At 37.2% G+C, this 13,602-nt stretch overlaps 1 protein-coding gene across 13 annotated transcripts; it reads left to right on the forward strand.

The window, feature by feature from the left end:
• Window positions 1-1,285: 1,285 nt before the first annotated feature.
• Window positions 1,286-8,261, forward strand: LOC104246617 (uncharacterized). Of its 13 annotated transcripts, none has more exons than XM_070170883.1 (10): window positions 1,333-1,381; window positions 1,507-1,574; window positions 2,546-3,431; window positions 3,520-3,805; window positions 3,966-4,056; window positions 4,170-4,314; window positions 4,407-4,485; window positions 4,567-4,703; window positions 4,834-4,940; window positions 5,046-5,169. In XM_070170883.1, the coding sequence occupies exons 3-6, from the start codon at window positions 3,291-3,293 to the stop codon at window positions 4,186-4,188; spliced, it is 537 nt and encodes a 178-aa protein (XP_070026984.1). In that variant the 5' UTR covers window positions 1,333-1,381; window positions 1,507-1,574; window positions 2,546-3,290; the 3' UTR covers window positions 4,189-4,314; window positions 4,407-4,485; window positions 4,567-4,703; window positions 4,834-4,940; window positions 5,046-5,169. The 13 variants fall into 13 exon arrangements, 12 of the variants coding, with proteins under 12 accessions (XP_070026992.1, XP_070026982.1, XP_070026983.1 ...); XM_070170887.1 differs by having other exon boundaries at window positions 1,363-1,381; window positions 3,286-3,431; XM_070170881.1 differs by having other exon boundaries at window positions 1,287-2,669; window positions 3,286-3,431.
• The last annotated feature ends 5,341 nt before the right edge of the window (window positions 8,262-13,602 follow it).

The raw sequence follows: 13,602 nt of genomic DNA on the forward strand, positions 1-13,602 counted from the left end.
TAAGTTCTTAATTATTTTACAAAAATAAACTAAATAATAGTGAAAATCTGTAACTATCTTTTAATACAAATAATATCAAAAATAAGAATAATTATAGTGAAAATATGTAACTATTCTTAAATGCAAATAATACTCAAGATCTCTTTCATGTTTAAGAATGATATTGAAATTTTAATTTTTAGACTCAGCGTATAATTTAATTTATGATAATTAATAAGATAGTAAAAACCATATCATAACATATCATAATACACACACATATATATTCATATCTTTTAATACAAATAATACTCAAAAATAAGAATAATAATAGTGAAAATATGTAACTATTCTTAAATACAAATAATACTCACTCTTTCATGTTTAAGAATGATATTAAAATTTTAATTTTTAGACTCAGCATATAATTAATTATTAAGATAGTAAAAACCATATCATAACAAATTATAATATATATATATATATAAGTTGTACTGAAATCACTAAAAATTATACTATATTTTCTAATATATATTAAGGTTGTTTGTGGGCTTATTTTCTTGGACACTTAACACGTGGACCTAATTCTCTTTGCCAGCAAACCACGTGTAACCCACTTCATATATATTTTCTAACTCTAAATTCTAAAAGCTAATAATACAAAGCAAAAAATTGGGGTCTCTCCTGATAGCAACCAGTCTCACTTTGAGTCAGCTTCTTGCTCTCTTCTGTGATTTCGAAGTGTGCTTCTCTTCCGTGAGTTTCTCAGCCTTCCTTCTATTTTTTACTCTTTCAGTATTGATCACTATGGTATTTCTATTGATAGTAATAAAATTCCCCTTTCTCCTTTATTCTTTCAATGTCAGATCTCTTTAATTTTTGTATGGTGGTTTCTAATATATATAAGAGGCTAAGGGTGGACGAACAGTGCTGTATTAGTTGTACTGAAAGCACTAAAAATTATACTATATTTGCTAATATATACTCCCTCCGTTTCAATTTATATGAATTTATTTCATTTTTGATCCGTGCCAAAAAAAATGACCCCTTTCCTTATTTGAAAATAATTTACCTTTATGCAATGATTTATAGCCACACAAAATATATGTGCCTTATATGTGCCTCATTTTACACTACAAATTCAAAAGTCTTATTTCTTCCTAAATTTTGTGCCTAGTCAAATGGGTTCACAAAATTGATAAAACGGAGGGAGTATTTTCTTGGACACTTAACACGTGGACCTAATTGTCTTTGCCAGCAAACCACATGTAACCCACTTCATATATATTATCTAACTCTAAATTCTAAAAGCTAATAATACAAAGCAAAAAAATTGGTGTCTCTCCTGATAGCAACCATTCTCAGTTTGAGTCAGCTTCTTGCTCTCTTCTGTGATTTCGAAGTGTGCTTCTCTTCCGCGAGTTTCTCAGCCTTCCTTCTATTTTTTACTCTTTCAGTATTGATCACTATGGTATTTCTATTGATAGTGATAAAATTCCCCTTTCTCCTTTATTCTTTCAATGTCAGATCTCTTTAATTTTTGTATGGTGGTTGTGATGGTGTTCTGCTCTATGTCAATTTTTGGGTTTGCATAGGTAATTTTATTTATGAATCTAAGACTTTGATCTCTAAAAATTAGGTTTTTATATTTTCTTTTATTTCACAATCTTTCTCTTTGGTGAGTATATGTTCAAACTTTTTCCTGGGTTATTTAATGTTGGATTTTCAACTTGCATGTTCATATTTATTGTTTAATTTGCATGTTTGGAAATTGATACCTAGGTGCATGATTTGGATTTATTTTTTTACTCTACAAGATTCTAATTCGTGAATGAAGCTCAAATCAACTTTTTCGCATTTAAAGGGTCAAATTCCTGTTTGCAAAAGGGTGTAATACTAATTTCCCTTACTAGTTGATCTTATTGTTTATTTTGTTTCCCTTTTTTCTTTCTGTCACTTATTTTTTCCCACTTTTCGTCTCTGTTGGCTGCTTCTCGTAACTATTCTTTTTTATTTTGGGCATAATTTTGGAATTTCATAGTTCTTGATCTTTGAACTAATGTTTTTGAAGTATCTTAGGACTTTTCAGGGTTTCCTGATGTTTGTTTGATTCTTTTATTATTCTTTTTTTCCTGCGTTCATATCCAAATATTCAAGTAATAAAATAATTAAAATTGTGGATTATTTGCCATTTGAGAAGTTGAAAGCACATGTACATAGAAGTTGTTGCATGTGTGGTTCTAATGAGCTTACTGTCTTTGTTGCTAATTTTATTTCTGTTCTGATTCTTTTAATGTTTGTACTATGTGCTTCTCTTGAGAATTGTTACCTCATTTTTTAGGAGAATTCTTACAGGTTTCCTGCGTTCTTCTTTCTTCTTTTTTCCTTCTTTCTTTATTTTTTTTTCTAATTTACGCACTCAAGGGACAGGAAAATGTTATTGTATATGAACTTGGCCATCTAAGTGTAGTAGTGTATAGTGTTGCCTCTTTCGTAATTTGTCCCATCTCTTTTTCTTACTTTTTATCTTTGTTGGTTGCATCTCACTACTGTTTTCCTCTTGCAGAGGGGTTTTAGCAGAAATTAGGATTTCGGTTGTTCTTGGTCTTTGAACTGATCCTTTTAAAGAGTCTTTGGGACTTTCCAAGGTTTTCTACTGTTCTGATTTTTTTTATAACTTCTGTAATGAGGTTGGTTGAACTTCTTCGCTTTGACTTTTAATGAGTTTCTATTATGTGCTTCCCTTTTGCATAGGATTATTTACACTGTACAACAACTTCTAATCTTGAGATTAGTTGGACTAAACTCCATAGTGAAAATTGCCTACTTCCCAGTTAAATTACATAAAAGTAGCGGAAAAGGAGATAGTTATAGTTTGTTTAAAGAAAAGTGTTAGACCTTTTGTCTTAGACTGAGAGTATTTCACTGCCTTACCAAAATGCAAATAAAGAAGTTAATTTCTAGAGTTGATTTTGTGTTTTGCTATTTTGACTTGATATATGTATTTGGTTGTTTGTTCTGTTACTATTGTAGTGTATGTGGACTTCTTCTTTTTATCTTCTTTTTTCTTTTTTAATTTATGCACTCAAAAGACATGGAGGTGTAGTTGTTTATGTACTTGACCGTATGTTAACTTGAGCTATCTGTTTTTTGAGTTATTTGTGCAATTTCTACTTTCCATTGCACTTTTATTTGTAGTCAGATTTTTTGTTCTTTTTGAATAATAACTTGCTAAAAATTTTACTTGATGTTCCACATTTTTGCAATTCTTATGATTTTCTGATGAATTTTGTCGTTGTTACCAAGATATCATGGCATTAAGAGGAAATATCAATCAAATAACACCTGATACACCCGATTGGACATGTAAAGTCCAAATTGTGGAAATAGGTCGAGAAAGAGAAACTGAGAAAAAATTTAGATATCAGAATCTGATTCTAGAAGATGAAGAGGTAATTTTGTCTATCTTTTATATAATATAATCAACTTCTTATAATTATAATATTCTAACTGCTTCTACGACAAAGTGACACTTTACAGGAACAACAAATTAGAGGAGTCGTGTGGGGAGATGACATTCAATATTATGCAGACAAGCTTAAGCTCTTCCACACATATCTCATCTCCACTGCAAGAGTTAAAATTTCATCCACACAGTATGGAAGACCCTTACATAAATTTTATTGGGTGCTTGACAAAGAAACTATAGTAGAACTGGTCGAAAAAAATGGTGAGAGAGAGATACCAAAGCCACCACCCCGCAAGCCGAATCTCACTGATTTTGACCATATTGCTCATATAACCCCTGATCCTGCTACAGAAATTGGTAAGTGACTTCTACCCAACATTAGTTGATGAAATATATATGATTCTACATAATATACACACCTCATTATACTTCATTTTTTACAAAAATATTTTTATACACACCTCATTATACTTCATTTTTTTCAAAAATATTCTCTGAAAAAACCTTTTATTAGCAGATATACTAGCAGTCGTTGTCCATTGTGGCCCTCCAAAATATGCAGGTCGAGTTCCAAATAGGTGTCGCGAGATTATTGTCACCGACAATCAGTAAGTACACTATATTACGGCTAATTGCAATTTGATTTTTCAAAAACGTACATGTATCCTTATAAATAGATTATATTCGCTAATTTATTTATACACTCCCTGCATTTTTCAAGAAAAAACGACTTCTACTAACCTTATGGGAGGACTTCTCAGAAGTTGAAGGAACCAAAATCCAGCAAAAAATCGAGTCGAAAGTGAACGGCGATGAAAGATATCCGGTAATCCTTGGGAGGAGTATCGGAATATCTCCGTATAACGGTATCAGTGTGCCCAAATATCTTCCTTTATATATATATATATATATATATATATTTTAAAAGAAAATAAAGTTACATAAATACTTTATACAGGTTTATCATTGCAAACTAGATTCAACTCAACAATACAAATAGATCCTGCTTATCCTCAAGCATTGCAGTTGATCAAGTGGTATAGGATCTTTAATGTTATTGTCTGACTTCATCATATACGTGTACAACTTATTGAATTTCTTATATGTTGTGACGATAGGGCAAAAGAAAACAAAGACATGCTCGGCGGTTGTGCATCAGACAACTTCTCAAGGTCACCAAGGTCATCCACCTCTCATGGTGATTCCTACCCAACAACAAATTATTCCCATTGCAGAAATTCAGTCACAAACTTCCGTAAGTATGTAGATATCTAAATGTGTGGTAGTTTACTTATAAAATCCGGATGAACATGTGATTTTCTTTTGGTTGGCAAACTGGGATTTTTTATGTTGAGGCCGAAATATCAATATCAAGTGACTTGCAGAAGTTTTGTGTGCTTGAATGCTCGGGTTGCAAATAAAAGTTGCGAACAAAGGAAAGAAGAGATTTTGACTGCACCAAGTGTAAACAACGGACAACTTTAGTTCCTCGGTATTATCGTTTTGCCATATTTATAAGTGTCATTTTAGCAAAATATATTATTTTCTTACATGTATTAAACCACCTTTGCAACATGTAAACCTTCTTTGATTGTAGATGTATGTTCCAGATTGATCTTATTGATGGTAGCGGTTCAACAACTGCAATAATTTCTGGTGATGTCGCTGAAAAGATGCTCTCAATGACAGCAGAAGACATATTTGACACAACCTGTGTCAAGGTATAAACTTAGACAAATTATTTATTTTTATTAATGCACATTCCAAGATATTATTCAAGTCGAGCTCGGTGTGCAATACCAACTTGCAGCACTTGGAACTTAATAAGAATCAAATTTGAGCAACTGTTGAGTCTTGCTTAAACAAGAGGCAGAGCTCAAAAAGATGCATTAACCGAAACTCTAGATTGGTTGTCGGAAGGAATGGTTGTCTTTTTTTTTCTTTATCTTTTTGTTTCTATGGAGGTATCATACGAATAAAGCTCATATAAATACCCATGTTGTAAAGGAAACTATTTGATTATAGTTTTCCCTAGTTTTGATTCCAATGAGGGGCACTTTGTATTCTGTTTTCACCTCAATTGGAAAAGAGTACCTGATATGTTGACTTTCATCATTGCAGAAACAACTCTTGTACCATGTCCTGGACACATTTTCAGACAGAATTTTCCGAATCCAATTAAGAAAATCATCTTGGAAAAGTTCTTGACTTTGTGCGTACAAGTCTATCGGTTTTGTCATTCGTGGAAAAGGAGCATATCTTTGCACCAATAATTAGTGAGAGAAGCCAAAAAAAGATAAAGCCTCTATGTACAGATGAGATAGAAATGGAAACAGCAGATGTGATCACTAAATATTCAAGCGCAGGGCTGAAACTATAACCACCAACACCATAAAAAAGTGTAAAAGGTGAGTCTTTTTAAGTATTTATAGTTGAGATTTGCTTCTTTTCTCTGACTTTTGAATCGATATAATTATAATATAATGCAGTTCGATTTGTTTATTTCTTTATTACAATTCGGATTGTCTTTTTTATGCAATAATTTATGCTTTCAAACTGTAGGAAGTATTAACCTTTTTTGGGATCTTTTGCTACTGAAAAGAAAACCTTTTTTGGGCTCTTACATGAATGGTACAGTCTCACTCCACCTTTCCTACAAAGGAATTTAGTCGTGGTGGTAATCGAATATTAAAAACTAGGGAAGACGATTGTGCTGGTTGTGAAAGTTTTTGACTGCCTCAATGTTCCACAAATACAGGTAAAACATGCACCATTTTTTAAAGTCACTTCAAACCAATTTTGCTTTAACCACATCAGATTAGTTAACCTTAGTAGATATTTACATCAATTTAAATTTGATGTTCGTCTCTGCTTTCCTGGCTCTAAATAAGAGACATAGCTCCACACAAGCGCACAAAACAATATTAGATAAAATAGGTCAATGTGAAGAGGGGGAGAATAAACTTGGGATATTTTGTTTCAATCACAATCTTTTTCTCTTTCGCTACTCTTAATAGGAAACAATCTTAAGATATCAAGGATTGATTTTTCTTTTTATTATTATTTTTCCATCCCAAAGATCATATATTTTAGTATGTATTTTGTTTTACCAAATAAAAGGCTCAGCAATTAGTGCTATCTAAATTACTCTACTTGCATTGTGGCTTTAAAATTTAACAAAACAATACGCAATGCTACTTTAAGTAAATAAAAGATGATGAATATATATATGATTTACTTAAAAGATGATGAATATATATATGATGAAGTACATGAACTCTCAAACTCAAGCTCCATTTCTCTCCTTTCATCTAGATTACTACATTTGAGATTTCTAATTCCAATATATCAAAATCAAAACTAACTTTAAGATAAATTACATATAGAATATAAGAAATTAAAATAGGTTTGATCTAAATCCATAGATCAACAAAACTGAGAACTATAATAAAACATAATTAAAAAAGAAAAACATAAATTATTCTTGATATTCCACATTGTTATACTATATATAAAAGGTCCAAAATTTAGTTGTCACAACATCAACTGTTATAAAACTTTATGAAAGTCAAAAGTTATCATAATGAGCAACCTTCATATTGGAAGGGAATCTTTCATTATTTTTTTTGTGGTTTGAAGAATTGAGAATGAAAGATGAGTTGTGTAATTAACCGAAAATATAAAAAAAATATCTGCCACTGTAAGGCAAAGACAACTAATTTCTACAAGAAAATATTTGCTTAATTTGAAACTATCAACAAGTAGTCAATTAGCAATATGATATTATTTCTGTTGAAATTCTCATCAATGTCTTCTGCCCTAGCCTAAATACTTTTATGTGGAATTTTCCCGCTATATTTCTTCATATATTTCTAATGTGTTCTAGCTATGACATAGAGTATTAATGGACTTCATATTTTGGTCTCTATGAACATAGTATTGTTGTTTTGATTATTATCTTTGATTGAACAAGGACATGGACATCATGAAACTTGACAATATATTTTTGCCCATATATTGTTTGTTGCCTTTACCCAGTCGCTTCACCATAAACCACCCATAGCTTTATTTTGTAATAAGTGCAATCGAGTCTACCCTTTCTTGATTTTCTTTCTTAATGTTGTGATTTTTCTTTGGACTTTGGATATGAGCATGGCTCTTTTTGGGGGAGAAAAAAAAGGGTGGTAGTTGACTATATGCTACAAATCTCCCCTGTATATACATACACACACTGAAGTTCGTACTTATAGTGTTATGAAGGTATAGGGAGAACAGTTGAATGACAGATTTACAGATTTAATTATGTTTTTGCATATGTTATTATTAATACTACAGTATTACTTTGTAGAGGAACTTAAGTTCTATACCCTAATTGTACTGTAAGAATATTCACACGATCAAGTAACTTATATTTGTAATTACATGTAATTTTTTATGATAAGTATTATGTTTGCCATTCTACTTTATCACTCACTAATATTTATTTTTGCACTATACTCGATTCCTTTTCTTTTCTTCATTGGAGTTTACCTGCTTTTTCTGCAGGAGCCGCAGAATCTCCCTATGTTGTGATTTTTGGAATGGAAAAAGTTTGAAAAAGTTGGCTACTATGGTTGGGAGCATAGCTCCAGCACATGTTGTACTGAAGATACAAACTATATATGTACTCTTTTGGTGTATGGTTTATATAATATTTAAATATGGATGGTTCCACTAGACAGTGTACTTATGGTATATAAAAGGATGTTTGTTAAGCATGTGCTCTTGTGCTAAGTGTACTTATGGTATATAAAATGATGCTAAATTAGTCTTTCGTGCCCTCTACTTTTCGTGATCTGCAATTGTGGTGATTGCTTTTCCATATCTAGGTTTTGCAGAACATGAAGATAATTGATTAAAGAGTAAACTGTGGTCGCACAATAAGCCGTCGGCTCCTCCTCGTAGGTCAAATCCTTGTCCAACTGGACAGTGCTAAAATCCAACACGTCGGATGGATCGACGTGATACTTTCGGAGCATGGACACATGGAATAGCGGATGAACTACTGATAATGCAGGTGGAAGTGCGAGCCTGTAGGCCACCTCTCCCACTCGTTCAAGAATCTCAAAGGGTCTGATATACCTAGTGCTCAACTTGCCCTTATTTTCAAACCTCATTACACCCTTTATAGGTGATACCCGGAGCAACACTCTTTCTCCAACCATGAATGTAACATCACGAACCCTACGGTCAGCATAACCGTTCTACATGGACTGAGTTGTGCGAAGTCGATCCTGAATAATCTTGACCTTATCCAAGGCATCCTATACAAACTCTGTACCCAACAATAGGGCATAAATTAGATGGGTGTGGCCAATTGTACATACCTCTGTTATTTTTGAAGCTAACTCAAAAGGCTTATATTCCTCTGCCTGAATTGTAAATACTGATAATCTTCATTAATTGGGCGTCTCGTACCCTTCTTCATCTTGCTTCATTTACTTGTTGAAACTTGTATCTATCTTTTGAATCTCTCATTGTCTTTCACCATAGGGGTGGATAGATATTGTTGCCTTAAGGCTCCTTATCAAGAGGCTTACACATCTCAGTACACACATGATCTACTGAAGACTTTACATTTACTCATCATAAGCATCATGAACAATCGAGTTCCTCTGACTCAACTCTTTCATAGCCACATTCAATCTCTTACCAACTACCTTTCTAGATGTAGGTATCGTCTTATTATGAATAAAATAGAAGTTAGGAGTTTGAATTCTTATAGTTGAGATCTACCACACGATCTAGAGTTAGAAGAAAGAGTAACAGTCCTAAATGCCCTGTAGCCTCTTGATTATAAGTGTGGTACACAACACACCCATAAATAAGACTCTACTAAACACTACTTGTAGATTCCCTAGGATATAACTGCTTTGATACCACTTTTGTCACGACCCAACCTGATGACCCTTGTCTTTTGCTACATGTGTACTTTTTCTCTTCTTTATTTTTGTGTAAGGACCCCTGGTGGGCCTTTGTCATCATATGTACGGACCTCTCGTGGGCTTTTGTAATCAAATTTTTATGAATGTGAAGATGTTTCTTCAATTTTGTCTTCGATGTTCGCTATATTTCCTTTTATTTGCGTTTATGGAGACTCTGAATGCATGATTTTATCGGCTACTGCCAATATCGAACCCAGATGTGAGTGTTTTTTCTAACCTTTGATTGATTATTACGGATTCCTATGGAGCCCTTTGTGGTCCCTTGGATCGAACTTGGATTGGGCCGATAAACTCGGGTCGTCGGGACCCTTACTTCGAGTTGAAGGAAAGTAATGTCTTGAGCCTTGAGACCATGATTTATCATTTAAACCTCGCGGTAATATTTGAGGGGAAAATTTGCTCAAAGATCCGAGGATAGGGACTGCCATTAACCTTTCGAGAGCAGTCCCCGAGTGGGGGTTCGTTCAAACCCAAGCCATCTGGAAACCTGCTTTGGACTTAGCGTAGATAGCTCTAAGGCATTGTAAATAGATCCTGGAAGGGGGTTTGTCCGAACTCAGACGGTACCCCGGGGACAAGGCCATACAGGTGGAGTTTAAGTGCTTATTTCCTTGGAGCCTAACTCTTTTTTGACAAAAATCCTCGAGGTCGGGTACCACCTCGAGCCTTGTAATGATGTCATCAGCTTCCTAGAGCCTAACCTTTTTCTGATGGAGGTCCTCGTGGTCGGGTACCACCTCGAGACTGGTGATGATGTCGTTATCCTTTTAGAGCCTAACTTCTTTTTTACGGGGGTCCTCGAGGTCGGGTACCACCTCGGGACTGGCGATGATGTTATTGGCTTCTTAGAGCCTAACCTCTTCTTGCTGGAGGTCCTCGAGGTAGGGTACCACCTCGGGACTGGCGATGATGTTATTGGCTTCTTAGAGCCTAACCTCTCCTTGCTGGAGGTCCTCGAGGTCGGGTACCACCTCGGGACTAGGGATGATATAATTGGATTCTTAGAGCCTAACCTCTCCTTGCTGGAGGTCCTCGAAGTCAGGTACCACCTCGGGACTGGTGATGATGTCGTTGGCCTTTTAGAGCCTAACTTCATTTTGATGGGTGTCCTCGAGGTCGGGTACCACCTTGGGACTAGCGATGATGTTATTGGCTTCTTGGAGCCTAACTCCTTTCTGATGGAGGTCCTCAAGGTTGGGTACCATCTCGGGACTGGCGATGATATTATTGCCTTCCCGGAGACTAACTCCTTTCTGATGGAGGTCCTCGAGGTTGGGTACCACCTCGGGACAGGCGATGATGTCGTTGGCTTCTTAGAGCCTAACCTGTCCTTGTTGGAGGCCCTCGAGGTCAGGTACCACCTCGGAACTAGCGATGATACGGGGATTTCTGTTCTCAAAACATTACATGGTATCGCCTAATGTACGATATAGTTGCCATGTTGTTGGGGCGATTTGGTAATATCGACCAGTGTTTTTAATCGGCTTTGAGGCAGGCAGATCGTCGCCTTTTTTCAGTATATATATAGGGTTGTTTCTGCTCTTTTGGAGATCCCACCATTTAAGTAGTTGCTCTTCTTTTCATGTGTTAAGCCTTTCATTATTTCAGTGCTAACGCACTTGCACACAGGTTCCTACTTTAGTTTTCTAATTTTATCATAGCCATGGCTGCTAAGTCGGGGTTTGTCCGGTAGAGAGGGGAGAGCCTGCCTCCGGCATTCAGGACCAACGAGAGTACACCTTTAAGACTACTTCTTCGATAGGAGAAAAGCATCTTCAGTTAGTGAGAAAAGACTGCAGACGGGGGGAGAAAGTGGTGTTACAGACATTTTCTACGGATGAGGGCATCACGGATCGTGCCGATGGATTTTTGAATGTGTACACGTATCCTTTCAAGGTACGGATCGTACCTTGGCGCAGATCCACCCATCATTTTGGCGAATAGTGTTGATGATGAGATTTTTCGCGGAGAAGGTGGGGCTTGAACTCACGCTCGGTCATCTTATTAGGTTATACCGGCCCTGTCACCATCGAGGTCTGCTAACCTTGCGATGTCGATCGACCACGCCCTTCGTTATTGATAATGAGGAATATGGAGACCGGTAGTGGATGAGTAGCTTCGTTCGAGTTCGGACCGTTGACATTATCCACGTGGAGCTTATGCCATTCCTTGAGGAATGGAACTATACACGTAAGTGGTGCATTCCGTGCCTTCTCAATTTTGTCTATGGCGAAAGCTGGTTCCGTATATGTGCCTTCTTTTCTTTTTCTGCAGCGGTTTCATGTGCGCCGGGCAACGTTCTCAATTTGCCGGATTGGGTTCGAAAGTTGGCGAACCACTCGACTTGTGATGAGTGCAAGTGGAGAGCTTTTTCCCGGGGTAGATGGGAAGCAAAACATCATGGTGCGTGTTGCGCTATTTTTTCCTTTCCCTTCCTTCATTTGGAGAAGCATTTTCCCTTTATGTGTATTAATCTTGCTGTTATAGGCAACGGAGAGCCGTCCGAGGTGAGGCAGTGCTCCTCTGGAGAGGGCAAAGGGTTTCCATCTTTCGGGCTAAAGAACGACAACAATAAGAGAGAGATGCTTTTACAAGGCGATCGCGCTCAAGGCAAGGCAAAATGGGACTGGGGCTTCGAAGCGGGAGCATTGTCCGAGCCTGCCACGTCTGTGGTTCCTAATTTTGGAAAGATGGTTTCCCGCTGTTGTCGCCTTTTTTTCGTCGACAGTACTTCGAGGGATACTAAGAACCCAGGGTCGCATACATCGAGCGATCGTGCCTCGATCGGAGTCAATCCTTTCAGAGCTGGGGGAACTAGTTTGGCAGATGTGCGCTCGGCCTTCGAGGAAGCCCAGCGGTTTCACTTTGTGGTGAGTTTCAGAACATGCCTTTCAAGCTTCGCGCCTTCCCTTCCTTATTGGGTTTTCTTTTGTAGGCCTTCGACAAGCTTAAGTCTGGGCTGCTTCATTGTAAAGCCAGGCTGCGGGAAGCTCTGGATAAAGAGAGATCCCTTAGGCTCCTTTGTGAGGAAAAGGAAGTCGAGTTGGTGCACTTGCGGTATAAGGTGAGCTGGAGCTTGCATATGAGAACTACTTGAAGGAGCAGGTAATTTTCTATCCCGGGTGAGCGTGCGTTCCGCCTTCTAGCTTCTGAGGCTAACACTTCATTTATTTCAGTTGCAGAAAAAGATGGAGGCCTTGGAGTGCCTTCAGGATAAAGCTGGCCGAGCCAGGTATGAGCATGATGAGCTAAAAGCTCAGGCGGAGGCTCAAGCTTTAGAGGGGAAAGGCGCTCTGGCTAAAGTTCCCACTTTTCAGGCTCAACTTTGCTTAGCTCGTGATAATGCTTCGGTTCAAATAGATATGATTACAAAGCTCGAGTTTGAGCTTTTGAAGGTCAGGGCTGAGATCGTTGATTCCCGGGCTGAATCCATATTGAGCCAAACTAAGGCTGACTAGGAGATAGCGATCTATTTAAAGGATGTTGCCGATGCTCAAGCTGAGCTGAGAAGGATCCTCGACCGCGAAGAGAGGATTGAATAATATGCTCGTTGCAAATCTCGAAGAAAGACCCTCGAGGAGATCCGTGTTAGAGGTTTCGTCCTCTAGGAAGAATTGGTACGAGCAAGGGCGGACGAGCGTGATGCTTGGTTACTTCTGTCCGACGCCGAAGAAAGCGAAGACGAGGTTGGTAGGCCATAGCTCCTAGGGGGCATAGATTTCTCCATCTGTATATAGCATTTTCAAAGCATGTTTGTAGATGGAGATTGCATTTTTCGTATGTGTGTAAAAGCAAACGTCGTGCCTTTATTTCTTTTGCATCTCTTTGTGTCTAGAATTTGTCCAGGCGAACTGGTCTTTGAGTTGGTAGAAATCCTTAGGCCAACTATTTTGGGCTCAGTCCCTGAGTTGGGCATCAACTCGAGCTTATTTGACCTTCAAGTTGCTGAGTTTTAGGCTGGCGACATGGCTCTTACGCTCTTGGTCGATGCAACCTTTTAGTGTGTGTGGGATGGCGACAATGGCTCTTGTGCTTTTGGTCGATGCGACCTTTTTAGTTAACTGTTTTGGGTTCAGTCTCCGAATCGGGTTACGACTCGAGCTCATTTGACCCTCACTTTTTCGGATTTGTGTGGGCTGGCGACAATGGCTTTTACGCCTTGGGCCAATG

Source organism: Nicotiana sylvestris, chromosome 3 (genome assembly GCF_000393655.2).
Source record: "Nicotiana sylvestris chromosome 3, ASM39365v2, whole genome shotgun sequence".
In the NCBI taxonomy this organism is placed as follows: Eukaryota; Viridiplantae; Streptophyta; class Magnoliopsida; order Solanales; family Solanaceae; genus Nicotiana; species Nicotiana sylvestris.

Coding starts and splice junctions, on each gene's coding strand:
- LOC104246617 (XM_070170886.1), top strand. CDS start 3,291: ATGGCATTAAGAGGAAATATCAATCAAATAACACCTGATACACCCGAT. Junction 3,432..3,519: donor TGATTCTAGAAGATGAAGAG/GTAATTTTGTCT, acceptor GACACTTTACAG/GAACAACAAATTAGAGGAGT. Junction 3,806..3,965: donor TGATCCTGCTACAGAAATTG/GTAAGTGACTTC, acceptor TTTTATTAGCAG/ATATACTAGCAGTCGTTGTC.